The following is a 14,008-nucleotide window of genomic DNA, read 5'->3' on the forward strand; positions in this document are numbered from 1 at the left end:
TGCATATGATAATGGAGTGCACGTGAAGCCCCACCACACACACATTCTCTCTCTCTCTCTACCACACACACATACACGTTCTCTCTAACACACACGCACATTGTTCTCTCTCTCTCTCTCTCTCTCTCTCTCTCTCTCTCTCTCTCTTGCAAAAACACATATGAGCTCAAGATTCTATCCCCTAACATGGATAAGTTACTTAAATACCCCCAAATGGGATCTGCTTTTCTCTCTCTCTCTCTCTCTCTCTCTCTCTCTCTCTCTCTCTCTCTACCCTACCTTCTCACCTCGCTTATATAAATTGGAACCTTAGGTACCATATGCATCTTCCCCCCCTCTCATGGCTTACTTATTTTTGGGTTACTTTAAGTAACCATAACCATTTACCATATATCACCTTTTGTTTGAAACTTCGTCTCATTAGCCCATTTAAACATTTAATTACGATTCCCATCAAAACTCAAGTGCCATTATTTCCCTAATCTTGCATCAATTCTCTAAAACTAACATGACCTTATTCTTAATTTAGCATTAATCCTCTAAACTTGCCTCAATCACTCATTAATTCACTATACTTTACTTAATCTCCTCCTTAATTATTGATCATCTTCACTAAACAACCTAAGGAGAGTTTATCCCATAATTATGATTAGTACACTTATATATGGTATAACTAGGCTTGTGAACATATAGAAGTAATTTAACATTGAGCTAATTTACTACCTTGGATTCTTCCATCAAAGTAAGTTGGGTCTCTAGACCATTAGACTTAGTTATCATTCCAACCAAGTTTAAACTAAATTGGGTCACTAGACTATGATAACTTTGTAACATTTCAAATGGTGTCAAAACTAAATTGGGCTACTAGACTACTATAACTACTTGGCTTTCCATATCAAGTCGAAACTAAGTTGGGTCCTATGACTGTTGTAATTACTTCACATTTCAAACCAAGTTAACGAAGTTAGGTTAATAGATTAACTAGTGTCATTTCAAATTGACTTTAAATTTTGCTACATCACTAGACTAACTAGGTGTTGATTTCAAATCAAGTTAAAACTAAGTTGGGTAACTTAACTAACTAGTCTTTGATACACAATTATAAAGTTAAATGACTTTGTTGACTGTTTTTTCCCTCATGATTTCCCATTTATTAGATTTTACTAGAGGTTAGAAATGGTGAAATTCTCGAAGCAATTGGAGTTGCAAATGGTGCCAGAATGGAGGGCAGCCTTCTGTGACTATAGGAAGCTAAAGAAGGAATTGAAGTTGATGAAGATGAAGATCTACTACAACGACGATGACATGAATGGATCAGATGAGGATGGTAGGAATGAGCATCATAAAGAACATAGTGTAGTCATTGATGAGGAAATAAGCAAAAAGGCAGGTGGCAATATTGGGCATGACCATAGTGCATTGAAGAAGATGACCCATGATAAGAGCCCATATAAGATGTTCAATATGCCCATTACACATCTCACACGTAGAAGGCCTCTAAATGGCCACCCACATCATGTGAATCCTAACGACAACATCATCAAGGTAAAAAGAAACAATATTTAATTTAAAAAACAAAATTGCATTCATGCCTTGCACATAATAATGCCCTTCATCCTCTAATGTGAAATGACATATCACTCTCATTGTTTATTATTATATTTATAATAATTCTAATAAATTAATATATTTTTATGAATATAATATTTTTACTACCACTACTAGTGGGATCTACCTTATTGAGTGTGGGCCATACATTTTCAGTTAGACAACACAAGTCTGTGGAAATTCAAGATCTGAAAGTTGGTCAATCATGTAGGAAGCTTGTGAAATTTTTTTAAAATTCTAGACAATCCAAACCTATATACAATAAAATCGTTTGAGTAAAACTGACTGCTTTTTGAGGATCATATCCATTCTCGTTAGGTTGAATATTGTAGGAAATGGTATGTGGCGTCCACTATAGTTCTCGACCATTTTTACCTAATAGTGAAGTGGTTTATACAACAAAATAAAAGAAGCCTAGTGGGATAATAGAAAAACTCATATTCTTTCCCAAATTTAAATTCTTATGAATTGATCATAGCGAAGAATATTTTGAGTCTAAGTTCACACCACACCTCTATTATGTATCTATAACATAACTTCTTTCAATACCTAGGGACTATTGTCCGCCTAAAAGGACGAACTACAATCTTCATGGTTAAAGATAAGTTAAAACGTTTATACCAAATCAATGTTCTATCTATGTATGCTTATCTCTGTATCACTAATAAGACAATGAATTGCTTGTTGTTTACCAACAAATAGTCACAAAGAAAATGCTTGCGATGGAATATCCCATAATTAGCTAGTTTCATGAGATCTATGCATTTTCTTTAGTTCCCTAGAGCAAGATGTCTAAGTCACCAATGGCACAAATGTGTGATTTCTTTTTTCATGTGAGTAACAAGTTTTACACAACACTTAATTGTTGGCATCTCAACTTTTAAGGGTAAAAAATCTTGGAATAAATTTTTTTCTTGCTAATTAGAATGACATCTAATCATAATTGCTTTCTGAAATGTACAAAAAAAGTAAGTTCCTTTAGTTATATCTTATGTTGGGTTTTAATTTCTAGGTGGTCAAGATCGAAACGATTCAAACCCGTTCTTTTGTTGAGCATTTGTGTTGCTTTCAATCAAAGAGAATCATTTTTAATGTTGTATATAGATTACATAAATATGTCACATAATGATCATAATGCTTATATAAAAATGAGTATTGCTTTTGCGGCGAGATAGGTACACAATAAGAAGTGTGTATCTCATGGCCAAATGGAGATTTATGAAACCGAGGTTCTAGAACCATTATGTGAGGACCCAAGAGAGGTTTCATTCTTCAAGGGGGTGGATGAAGAGTTGAACAAAGTAAATGGTTTTTATGCGTCAAGGGAGGACGAATACTCGCATAAGTTGGATGTTCTAAAAAGGCAATTGACTTACCTTGCCGAAATGCGTAAAACACTTGAGGAACAAGCATCAACATCCTCTAATGTCTCGTGTTCTATAGACACGTGTGTTATGCCATATACTGAATCTCCTAATAGTACCCCCACAAAATGTAAGTACCATTTTTCTCACCACTTTAACTATTTTTTAAACTAGAGTGAGTGTGTGCGCAGACATACACCCAAATGTATTATCTTTTTTGTATGTATGTAACACAAGAATAATATTTAACACTAACAACAAGAATTAATATGTAATTTAAAATGTGAAATTAGCATTGTTGAAGAGTGACTCTAGTGGAAATCTTCAAAATGAAACACGATATGAGATGATGGGTAACCATTACATAAATCAAATTGAATCCTATCCCGAAAAAGAGAATGAGATTGGGTTTGCGGAGTCAAGCAATACAAGGCAAGTGAATGTGGTACCAACCAACACCGGAAACTATGGTGAAAACAAAGGAAACAAATTTAAAATGTCAAAGTTACCTCCGGTCCTTGGCATGACCCAATTATTATGGGATAACATGTCAAACAACCTACAAATCAAGCCGGAGCTTGATGAGACAATTACCAAGAAGAAATTTCGATATGCAAGAAAGAAACTACGTGTGGCATTTGTGGAGTATTATCGAGCTCTTGGTCTTTTGAAAACCTTTAGGTATGTAAATCATATCGATAATTATTGTTCAATGAGAAAATGATTGCTTATTAAAAACTCTCTTCCATGTTTTTCTTGGTTAACAGTTCTTTGAATATGTTGGCGTTTGGAAAGATATTAAAGAAATATGACAAGGTGACATTTATGTGTAGTAAATGTTACCATATAGAGAAGCATACCATAGTAATCCAAGGACCCTCCAAACACAAAAAACTTATTTTGATATTGTAGGTGAATGGAAGAAATGCATCTACTCCTTATTTGCAAGCATTAGAGAGGTCTCGACTAAATAATTCAAATAAGGTACGTGTCATAATAGACTCATTGATGAAATTTTGTCTTGTTCCCTAGAATCCTAAGATGTATCGAAAAAGAATAGTTTACAATAGTAACTAACTTGCATATATAAGTTAATGACTTTCTTAGGTTGATTACCTCATGGAAGAAGTTGAGAAATTGTTTGTTCACAATTTTGCCAAAGATGATAAGAAAAAAGCAATGATGTTGTTGATGCCAGCTCAGAAGAAGGCATGTCACGCCATAACATACTTTGTTGGTATGTTTATACGATGTATTTGTTTCTTCATAAACAATGTTAGAACAAGATGGTTGTTTGAGTAATATATGTATCAAGACGGTTGTTCTATTTGAATGTGTAGTTATCGTATCATTTTATTGTATAAAGATTCTAGGAAATATTTGCAAACTTGACTATATCTTGCCATTTCTTTTCTTGCTTCTAGGGCTTTTCTCAGGATGGTCTTTAGCTTTTCTTGCGACATTCGTGATATTGCTACATTTTTATGGTGCAAAATCAAGTGATCCAAAGCTACAAAACTATGCAAAAGTAGTTTATCCTATATACAGGTCTAAAACTATGCAAAATAAGTCATTCAAATCTTGTGTGTATATCCTTTAAAGAATAAATGTTTGTTGACTATAGACCATATGTGGTAGTGTTTCTTTCGAGGAATACTTTTTCCCTTGGAATGTGAAACGTTCAGATGCATATTTTCCGGTCACTCAGACGTTTTATGTTTCCCAATGAACACTTAACAATTTGGCACGATTTTCGTCGACAAACTCATCACTAACCAACGTTTAATGTTTCATGAGCAGTGTTTTGTTGTTGATCATCCTTCACATGTTCATGTATGGCTGGAATGTATATCTATGGTGTCAATACAGAATAAATTATCCATTCATTTTTGAGTTTGGTTCGAGGACAGAGCTTAGAAGTAGAGAAATCCTTTTGGTATGCACATGCTTGACCACTATAATTGTCGCCAGCATGGTTTGCCACTTAATTTTCTACTTTCACGATGTCGCCTTGCTCAATCCAACCTCAATTCCATTTGCAACATTCTTGGTACATCTCTAAGATTAAACTTGATGTTTTTCCATGTTGAATGTGCGTAGTATGTGGTCATAACTTATAAAATGGTTATTTGTAAGACACAATTGTTTGTTGTTAAGGATGAATGTGTTGTTTGGGTGCATGAAGATGTGGGTACATCTACATGCTTCAACAATTTGTGAGAATCCAAGAGTTTTTTTTTGGCTTTTCAATTCACTTATTAACTATCATTTTCTCACATTTTAGGTTTTCTTGCTCCTGTTATTTTGCCCTTTAAATGTATTTCATCGATCAAGCCGGTTCTTCTTCTTGAATTGTATGAAACGCATTTTCATGGCACCTTTCTACAAAGTACAATATTCTCCACCGAATCTTTCCTCTCACTTTATGTAAATATGTATAGAATAAAACATGTGAGAACATTTATAAAATTTGAGCTTGTTTTTTGCAGGTCACATTTGCCGACTTCTTTCTAGCTGACCAACTTACCAGCCAGGTAATTGGTAATTGGTAAAACCTAGTTGGGTATTCCAATTTGATAAAGTCAACATCCAATTTTCTAACATGGTTTTGCTCTTCTTTCTATAAGGTGGCGACTGTAAGACAAGTGCAATACATATTTTGCTATTATTTAGGAGGCCAACTTCTATACCATGATGCTTTACACGCATGTGGAGGACCCCAATCTCACCAATATGCATACATCCTATCGTTCCTTCCATACTGGTGGCGTCTAATGCAAGTAATTTACTTCTTTCATGTTTCTCAAATTCTTGCATTAGATTTCGTACACGTCCATAGTTATGGAGTCAAATGCGAGAACCTAAATATCAATGTTAAAGTCACATATAGAGTTAGTTTTTCTATAGTCAATATGTGTGTGCATATATGCATTTTACACATGAAAATATTCACATTGTGCCAATGTATACATGCAATTGGGATAGTGTTTGAGGAGATGGAATGATGAAAGGGATGCAGTGCATCTTGCAAATGGAGGAAAATATTTATCGGCAATGGTTGCAATAGGTTGTAGGCTTTCCTATCAATTCTATAATTCCGAGGCTTGGCTTTTCATCTTTGTGATTACATCGATACTTGCAACTATATACCAAATGTATTGGGATCTTATCAAAGATTGGGGACTTCTCCAACGCGACTCACGAAATCCTTGGTTAAGAGATCAACTTCTTGTTAAGGGAAAATGGTTGTACTTTATGTCAATGGTAAGATTGTGTACCTTTATGGATATTAAGGTCTTCACTATTAAGTCTCCATCATTGTATGAAATATATTCTAACAACACAGTCAATTTGAAATTGTATGTGTAGGGTTTTAATTGTGTTCTAAGACTTGCGTGGCTCCAATCACTCACACATTTTCCATCAAACAATTCCGATCACTATTTTCTTGATTTCTTGTTTGCCGCATTAGAGGTGATTCGAAGGGGCCATTGGAACTTCTATAGGTATGATAGCTACCATGTTTTAGTCATCAAATTATCAATATTACACTTCCTATTTGTATCAGTAAGTTCAACAAACTATCTACATCAAATTAAATGCCATTGAAGTAATAGTGAGCTACAATGAAGTAATCTCATCATAAATCAAATTTGATGCCAACGAAGAATGACAATTCTTTATAAACAATGTGTTGTCGATAGGTTGGAAAATGAGCACCTCAACAATGTGGGAAAGTATCGAGCGGTGAAGGCAGTTCCTCTCCCATTTCGAGATGAGTTCGTCAAAGGCATATAAATGGTACAATCACAATGGGGTTTCCACCATGCATTCGGATGTACTGAAAAGCACAATGAACAACTTCATTTCTATAAATGTCTAGTGTGGTCGATAATTGCTCTATTTTTTATACATAAGAAGTACACCATCATCCATTGTCAACCATTTTTTAGTGGTGCAAAAATAAACTAATACATGAACAAAGTGGAACATAAGGACAACATGGGTAACATTTTTTTAATAAGAAAAGGGATGTTTTAAGACGTGCGACCTACTGTTTCATTGACGTGTATTTTTAAAGCATGTCATCTCGTTGGAATGGAAAACGTTTAACTTGATTGTCCACTAACATGTGAAAACTTTGGTTGATTGTCCAAACGCACAAACGTAAGACATTTAATTAGATTTGCATAATATCATGGAAAACACCATGCATTTTCTTCATAACTTACTATAGTATAAAATTAAATCGACATAATTTAATAGAAAGATGATGTGGTCCATTGCGGATAAAAAACTACATAACCCATACAATATTATATTAATACATTATTTTAGCATTACAGAATCAGTCTTGTTTGGTGTATTGATACCCATAAACCTTAAAAACATTACCTAATTTTAGGGTTTTGTTTTTTTATTTTTTTAAATTGATTAATAGATTAGAAACACCTTTATGATAATAGTAGAACAAAAACCATTTTTGAAAGTTTCATTACCAATTATGCCATTATTCATGATAATAACATATTTCTCTTAAACATTTCTCATCCTCGTAATAAAAATATTTTCTTTCTCCTTTACATTCATCTTGATTAATCAATGCACATGAGTGTACTTCCCAAAACCATTACATAGCACTTGTAACCACATTCTTGTGTAGCATGAAAAAGAGGACCTCGAAGACTAGAAAGAATAAAATGAAACTAGATTGTAGATTAGAGTTAATTATGGACCTTGGTTTGGCTCAAACCAAACCAAAACATTAAGAATGTTGTTTATCGGTTCAAATATAATTAAAGAGTTTGGTTTGGTTCCTAAATTGACATTTATAAGTTTATCAATTTAACAGTTTATCGACTTTCTACATACACAACATCTGCATATATCCATATAAAACTGAAGGCATAAGAATAGAAACTCTATTATAGCCAAGAAGTAGATAAGAAGGTAGTAGCAAAAGGGTATTCTCAAAAATTGTGTTAGAAAAGGGTATTTTGGGAAATTTGTTAGGACGAAGGTATTCTCAAAAACTGTAATGGGTTCCTTGTTCCTTTTTTTCTTGTGGATGGGATTTTTGCTAGGTCGATGTCTCAATACCCAATTTGATGATATTTTTCCCAATTCAATTGTTCTACACAATTCGCACACTCCACTAATTTCCTTATCCTTGAGGATTTTAGGGAAAATGTTTTGGGAGAATGGAACTTTAGTAAAATTGTGTGATGGTGAAGGGTGTGGGAAAGTTTGTTGGAGAAAGTCGGAGAAAGGTATTTCGGGAAAGTGTGTTAGGTGAAGGATATTGCGATTTTGACCAACATGTAAGAAGTTGCAAGCCTGCGAATCAATTTCGAACAACGAGAGTCAAACCCATTGTGCCAACTGAAGTAGGCGCCCATCCACTAGACAGTGCCAAAAGGGAGGACAAGGATATAATTTTTATCAAGGAAGGGTATTTCCATAATTGACCAAAAGGAGTGCTCAAACATCGACTCTTGGCTATCATCAAGTCAAAGGCTACCTTCGACTCCAACTAGAGTCAGCTCAACTTTGTTGATCATCCTCGATTGCCAACCACCCCACCATCTCTACTACCTATCATCATGTCGCCACATCCACACATCTACCATCGATCATCGATGTCGCATGCCATCCATCGTTGCAAGTGTTATTGCTCCTTGTCATTATTAGTGTCGTCAATATTTGCATGTGAAGTCACCTATCAGGTCACTTGACCCAACCCTTCCCTTTTCACTTCTATTTTATTTCTTCCCTTAAAGTTCATTACCCACTAGAAAAGGGAAAGGGAAATTGCCTTCTTGAAATGCCCTTTAGTTATCAATATGTTCATTAACAACGTTCGGGCGTGTCTATCAAAATGTTGATGTCTGGCAATGAGCTCAAATCCTTCTCCTTTTATAGGTTTCAAGAGTCCCATTACCGAAATAGTAACTTCCGTTTTATAACACTTCACCTCGAAACTCATTCGTCATGAAAGTTATATGTCCTTTTTTGTTTTTGCCACATATCACATCCCTATATTTGTGGACATTATATATCACCTTTCTGTGGAGATCGTTACCGGCCCAACCAGATTCTTGTTTGTATATGCAGATACAAAGATCAAGGGCACAATGTACAGATAGACAGAAAACGAAAATACAGAAAGCGAGATACAGAGACAAGATTTAACGTGGAAACCCAAATCGGGAAAAACCACGTGGAGTCCACAAACTCCAAAACAGATCACTATAGGTAGAGAGGAAATACAACCAGAAACTCAGAGGCGACAACCTCAAGATCTTCTTTGTCAATGATCGGTTGCAAAGTTATACTCTCCCTCGCTCTCTCTCTCTCACAGTTACAGAGGCAACTACCTCGTTCTAACTTTTCACACTCTGCACACACAACATAAAGTTTGCCCTAGTATATATATACTTATACAACTTTATGGCTATTTACATACATAGCCCACATGGGGCACATTTCGACTATTTACAAATATAGTCTCCCGAGTTGGCTATATCCTCGATTTTGATTTCGGCCTCGGCCTCGGCTGAGTTACTCATCAACTCAGCTCTTCTCTTCCCATCCGGATGAATCCATTTCCCAACACTTTCTCCCTCTAAGGATATTTGAACTTCTGCTATCATTGAGAATGATAAATTGTATGATGAATATGCAATCTTCAAGAGGAAAGCAACCATAGAAGCCATTTAGAAGAATTTTTTGGATCTTTTGAGTATGATAAATTGTAGTGATGTCTAGCAAGAAAAGCTAATTGAGCTTTTAAAGCTTCTATTGATAAGGTTGATTCAAATTTCTTCTAGAGTAGCATGTGACAGAGGCCTTAATCGTTAGGAATAAGTTCATGAGTACACTTTAAAAAAATGTATCTAATGCTTTCACACAAATTTCTATTGATGAACCTAAACTAAAAGAACATGACTCCATTGCTAGTATTTTGTAATGGCAAGAAAGAAAGGAATATCATCATGTGGAATTCCGCTTGATCATAATGACATTGAAGATCTCATAGAAGTTATTGTTGGGAAATCAGTCCCTCCGGATGGGATTCGGTGATGAATGAAGAGGACTCGGTGAGAACCGGAAGTGAAGACATATTTGTAAATATGTTTTGTGTAAGCTTATTGAGGCTACATTTGTAAATAGCCCTAAGTTCATATAAGTATAAATATGACTTAGGGCAATCACTCTATATGAGTTGTGTTGTTGTTATCATATTGTTGTATGAGTATACTGTGGTAGAGAGAGACACAGAGCGATACTCTGTTGTAACCGCCACTCGGCAAAGAAACAGAGCTCGAGGTCGTTGCCTCCGAGTCTCTAATTGTACCTTTCTCCTATGGTGATAGTTCGGAGTCCGTGGGCTCCCGTGGTTTTTCCCACTTAGGGTTTTCCACGTAAACATCCTGTGTATTTCCTTATGTCTCTCTCCATTTCCCATTTCTGTGTTTGATTCTCATTGAAGTGATTCAAGACTCGGTTGTGGCCGAGCAACATTCCACGCTTTTCTCTTCAGTTATAGATTGAACATTTCTTAATTTTCTCTAATATGTCTTTGTATTTTCCCCATTTAGTGGCCTACTATTCTCTCTTACAAAGAGAATTAGCTATAAGCGTTCTACGATTTGGAATACGATGCATTATTTGTGAAACATCTTGTCATTTTGAGTGGCATGAACACTTCAAGGAAAGTGACCAATTTATGCTTTTTGAAATTTTGGTTAGGTTCATGAGAAGCATGAAAATTTCTACTAGGATTATAATAAAGGTTTCTCCAACATGGTGCAATATTATGGGTGGTGGTACATGATAAACCTATGGTATATGAATAGGAGGAGGTTGCAGATGTTATTGTGATAAGATATAGTTTGATGGAAAAACATTTGATCCTTTTGAATCCACAAATACAAACTGATAAAACTCAAATATGGCAATTGGTACATAGTATACAATTTGGTATATTTGGAAGGCTCGATGTTTGAAGGTATTTCAAAATGTGACTGAAAAACTTTCCCAAATAATTTCGGGAATTTGGATAGAGATTGTGCATAATCTCATAGGGTTGTTGGAAAGTATAAAAGGTAATACGCACCAAGCGGAGCTTAAGCGTTTAGAGTTTCATGCCATTTGGGACATAGGTATATTTTATAGACGGCTTGTTGATAAGGTGGAGTGGTTTTACTCAACACCAAAGTATTTATTTAAGCTGATGGTTAGAATTTAGAAAAATATAGGGGATATGTGGTATATTTTGTATGTATGGCCTTATGGCGTTTTCTAATACTAATGTAGACTTATCTTTTTTTGGAAGAAAAAAAAAAGTTTCTCCAACATCAAACACATGATTTAATATTAAGATCATAGCACCGAGAACTCTAAAAAGGTTCTAGAGCATTGTGATGTGAAAGAGCCGAAGATCAAGTTTAGAGAAGTGTAGCATGTTAAAGAGACCATGACCAAGTTCCTACATCTAGAGTGTCTTTTGGTGTGAAAGGACTAATCAACTATAAGTCTTGAAGTATGTGAAATGACTAAAGAGAAATTATGGAGCATTTAGAATTGAGAAATGCTTTTCAAGCATTATGGGGCCACCTTGTGATGTGAAATGGCCCAGAATCATGTCTAGGCCACATGAGCTCATGAAAAGGTCATTGCCCAAGTCAAGTATCTAGAAGCGAAAAATATCTCAAAAGTAATCCTAAAGCACCTTGTGATATGGAGGGGCTTGTAATCAAACCTAACATTGTAATGGTGTGAAGGATTAACAATAAATTGACAATCATATGTCTGACTCGATAAAATCATGCTTTAGGGTCAAGTAAGGTTACATATCAATCTATGCGTCTAGCCAGACAATTAATTTAAACCTCTACTGCATTGATTAGGTGGAGAGGTTAATATCTACACTTGGTGAAACATATCTTCTTTGCTCTTGAATTGAGTGTAAAATCATTAGTTCAAGCATGCGTATAACCTGTTGATTCTTAAGCATGCATTGGAACTACACAATTGAGAACCTTTTGCTAAAAAGAGGGAATCATGGTGTAAAACATATTTAAATTTATTCTTAAGCATCCCACGCTTCATAATTGTTGAATATATGATATGATACGATATGCAGAATGTAAAAGTTAACGTGCGGAAGCTTCTAGACACAACCGGCTCAGCCGGATAGCAACAGAAAACAGAATGAAGGTTTAATGGAAAGCTTGAGACACACACACACACAAAGAGTACGCAATTCATCCTTTATCTTCAAGCCCTTCACCACATCAGAGCATGTCCAGGTCTTGGCCTTCTTCTTCCGATCGGCTCTGTCCTTCTTGACTCTGCCGTCGTTGCCGCTTGTTCTGAATATATCAGATGTGTCGACTTCTTCGGCGGACTTGGCTCCCTTTTTCTTCTTGTCTTCAGCTACTTCTCTAGTGCCTTTACCTATCCTCCTGGTTCATGTTCCCGTTCTAGTTCTCCCCCTCAAGTGCAACACGTCGAGATGTTCGATACCAAGCATCTTTGAGAAGTGTTGCAACTTGTCCAATCCGAGTTGCTTGGTGAGGATGTCGGCAACATGCCAATTGGTTCAAACATACCTGAGTTCGACTTCACCGCTTAGGACCCACTCGCGCACCTCGATGTGCTTTGTGCAAGCATGGAATACGAGGTTCTTGGCGAGCTGCATGCTACTGATGTTGTCGCAGTAGATCAGGATCGGAGTCGGTACTTCGATTTGGAGGTCCTATAGTAGTCACTGAAGCCATATAGCTTCATAGGTCACAACTGTGGCTCCTCTATACTCAACCTTAATGCTCGATAGAGCCACTATCGGCTGCTTCTTGTTGCCCCACGCAATAGTCATGCTCCCAAGAGAAAAGATAAAGTTTGATGTTGACTGACGATCTGACACAACACCAGTCCAATCGACATCTGTATAAACGACTAACTTTTCGGTTATCCGTGTTAGTACAACAATCCCCGATCCTTATTGCCGCTTACATATCGCAATACTCGATGCGCGCACTAAAGGTGCTCGACGATCGTTCGCTACATGAACTGGCTGATCACTCCGACCAGATAACTTGTTGGGAAAACCACGTCCCTCTGGATGGGATGAGCCGAATCGAAGAACCAGCTCGGCCGAGGCCGAAAATCGATTTCCCAAAACTGAAATCGAGAATCGTAATACCATCTATTCGGAAGACTATATTTGTAAATAGTCTAAATGTGCCCATGTGGACTATACTTGTAAATAACCATAAAGTTATTTTAGTATATAAACAACTAGGGCAAATTTTAGATTGGAGTAGAATCATTGGGGTGAAGATCATTGTTGTAAAGTTACACTAAAGGTAGTTGCCTTCATAACTGTGAGTGAGAGTGAGAGTGTAACCCTGTAGGCGTTTGTCAGACGAAGGAGAACTCGAGGTCGTTGCCTCCAAGTTTCTCATTGTACTTCTCCTCTATCTTAGTGATTTGTTTTGGAGTTTGTGGACTCCACGTGGTTTTTCCCAGTTCGGGTTTCCACATTAAACCTCAATGTCTCTGTTCTTTCTGTTTTTCTGTCTGTGTATCTATTTCGCTCATTTCTTTGCACCCGCATATGAACATGAAACTGGTTGTGGCCAGTCGATTCTCAACAAAGTGGTATCAGAGCGATGAAAGACTCGTTCGACGACATGTTCAAGTTAACCGGCTCCAACTACTCAGTGTGGAAGTCGAAGATGAAAGACATGCTCATGTGCAAAGACCTCCGGCTGTCGGTGCAGTTCGGAGATAAAAGACCAGACAAGATTGATGCATCAACTTGGAAAGTCATCCATCTGAAGGCAGAAACATACATAAGGTGTTTTATAGACATAAGTCTATACAACAACTTTGATGAAGAGACGAGTGTCGACGTCCTCTAGAAGAAGATTGACGTGATGTTCGAAAAACAAGAATGCCGTGAACAGAGTCTCAGTTTTCAAAAAAATCGTGAGACTCCGGTATCAAGACAGCTCCAACATGGCGGA

General features: G+C 36.4%; 1 protein-coding gene across 1 annotated transcript; it reads left to right on the forward strand.

Annotated features, from left to right (window-relative positions):
- Positions 1-623: 623 nt before the first annotated feature.
- On the forward strand, positions 624-7,020 carry LOC147854323 (phosphate transporter PHO1-like). Its single transcript, XM_087331230.1, has 15 exons — positions 624-742; positions 1,158-1,545; positions 2,784-3,102; positions 3,266-3,653; positions 3,740-3,788; positions 3,885-3,956; positions 4,080-4,209; positions 4,397-4,520; positions 4,773-5,022; positions 5,257-5,361; positions 5,462-5,506; positions 5,600-5,752; positions 5,958-6,236; positions 6,342-6,478; positions 6,677-7,020. Exons 2-15 carry the CDS (start codon positions 1,177-1,179, stop codon positions 6,768-6,770), a joined length of 2,514 nt encoding a protein of 837 aa, XP_087187356.1. The 5' UTR covers positions 624-742; positions 1,158-1,176; the 3' UTR covers positions 6,771-7,020.
- The last annotated feature ends 6,988 nt before the right edge of the window (positions 7,021-14,008 follow it).

The sequence above is a fragment of the Azolla caroliniana genome, unplaced genomic scaffold (assembly GCF_043228905.1).
Source record: "Azolla caroliniana isolate FFs.n. ecotype wild unplaced genomic scaffold, voAzoCaro1.0.p SCAF_15, whole genome shotgun sequence".
NCBI classification, from domain to species: domain Eukaryota; kingdom Viridiplantae; phylum Streptophyta; class Polypodiopsida; order Salviniales; family Salviniaceae; genus Azolla; species Azolla caroliniana.

What these genes read in the sequence shown, in the direction of transcription:
- LOC147854323 (XM_087331230.1), top strand. Translation starts at nt 1,177, where the DNA reads ATGGTGAAATTCTCGAAGCAATTGGAGTTGCAAATGGTGCCAGAATGG. An exon ending in TCATGGCACCTTTCTACAAA is followed by an intron (nt 5,362 to 5,461) that starts GTACAATATTCT and finishes TGTTTTTTGCAG; the next exon opens with GTCACATTTGCCGACTTCTT. An exon ending in GGTTGTACTTTATGTCAATG is followed by an intron (nt 6,237 to 6,341) that starts GTAAGATTGTGT and finishes TTGTATGTGTAG; the next exon opens with GGTTTTAATTGTGTTCTAAG.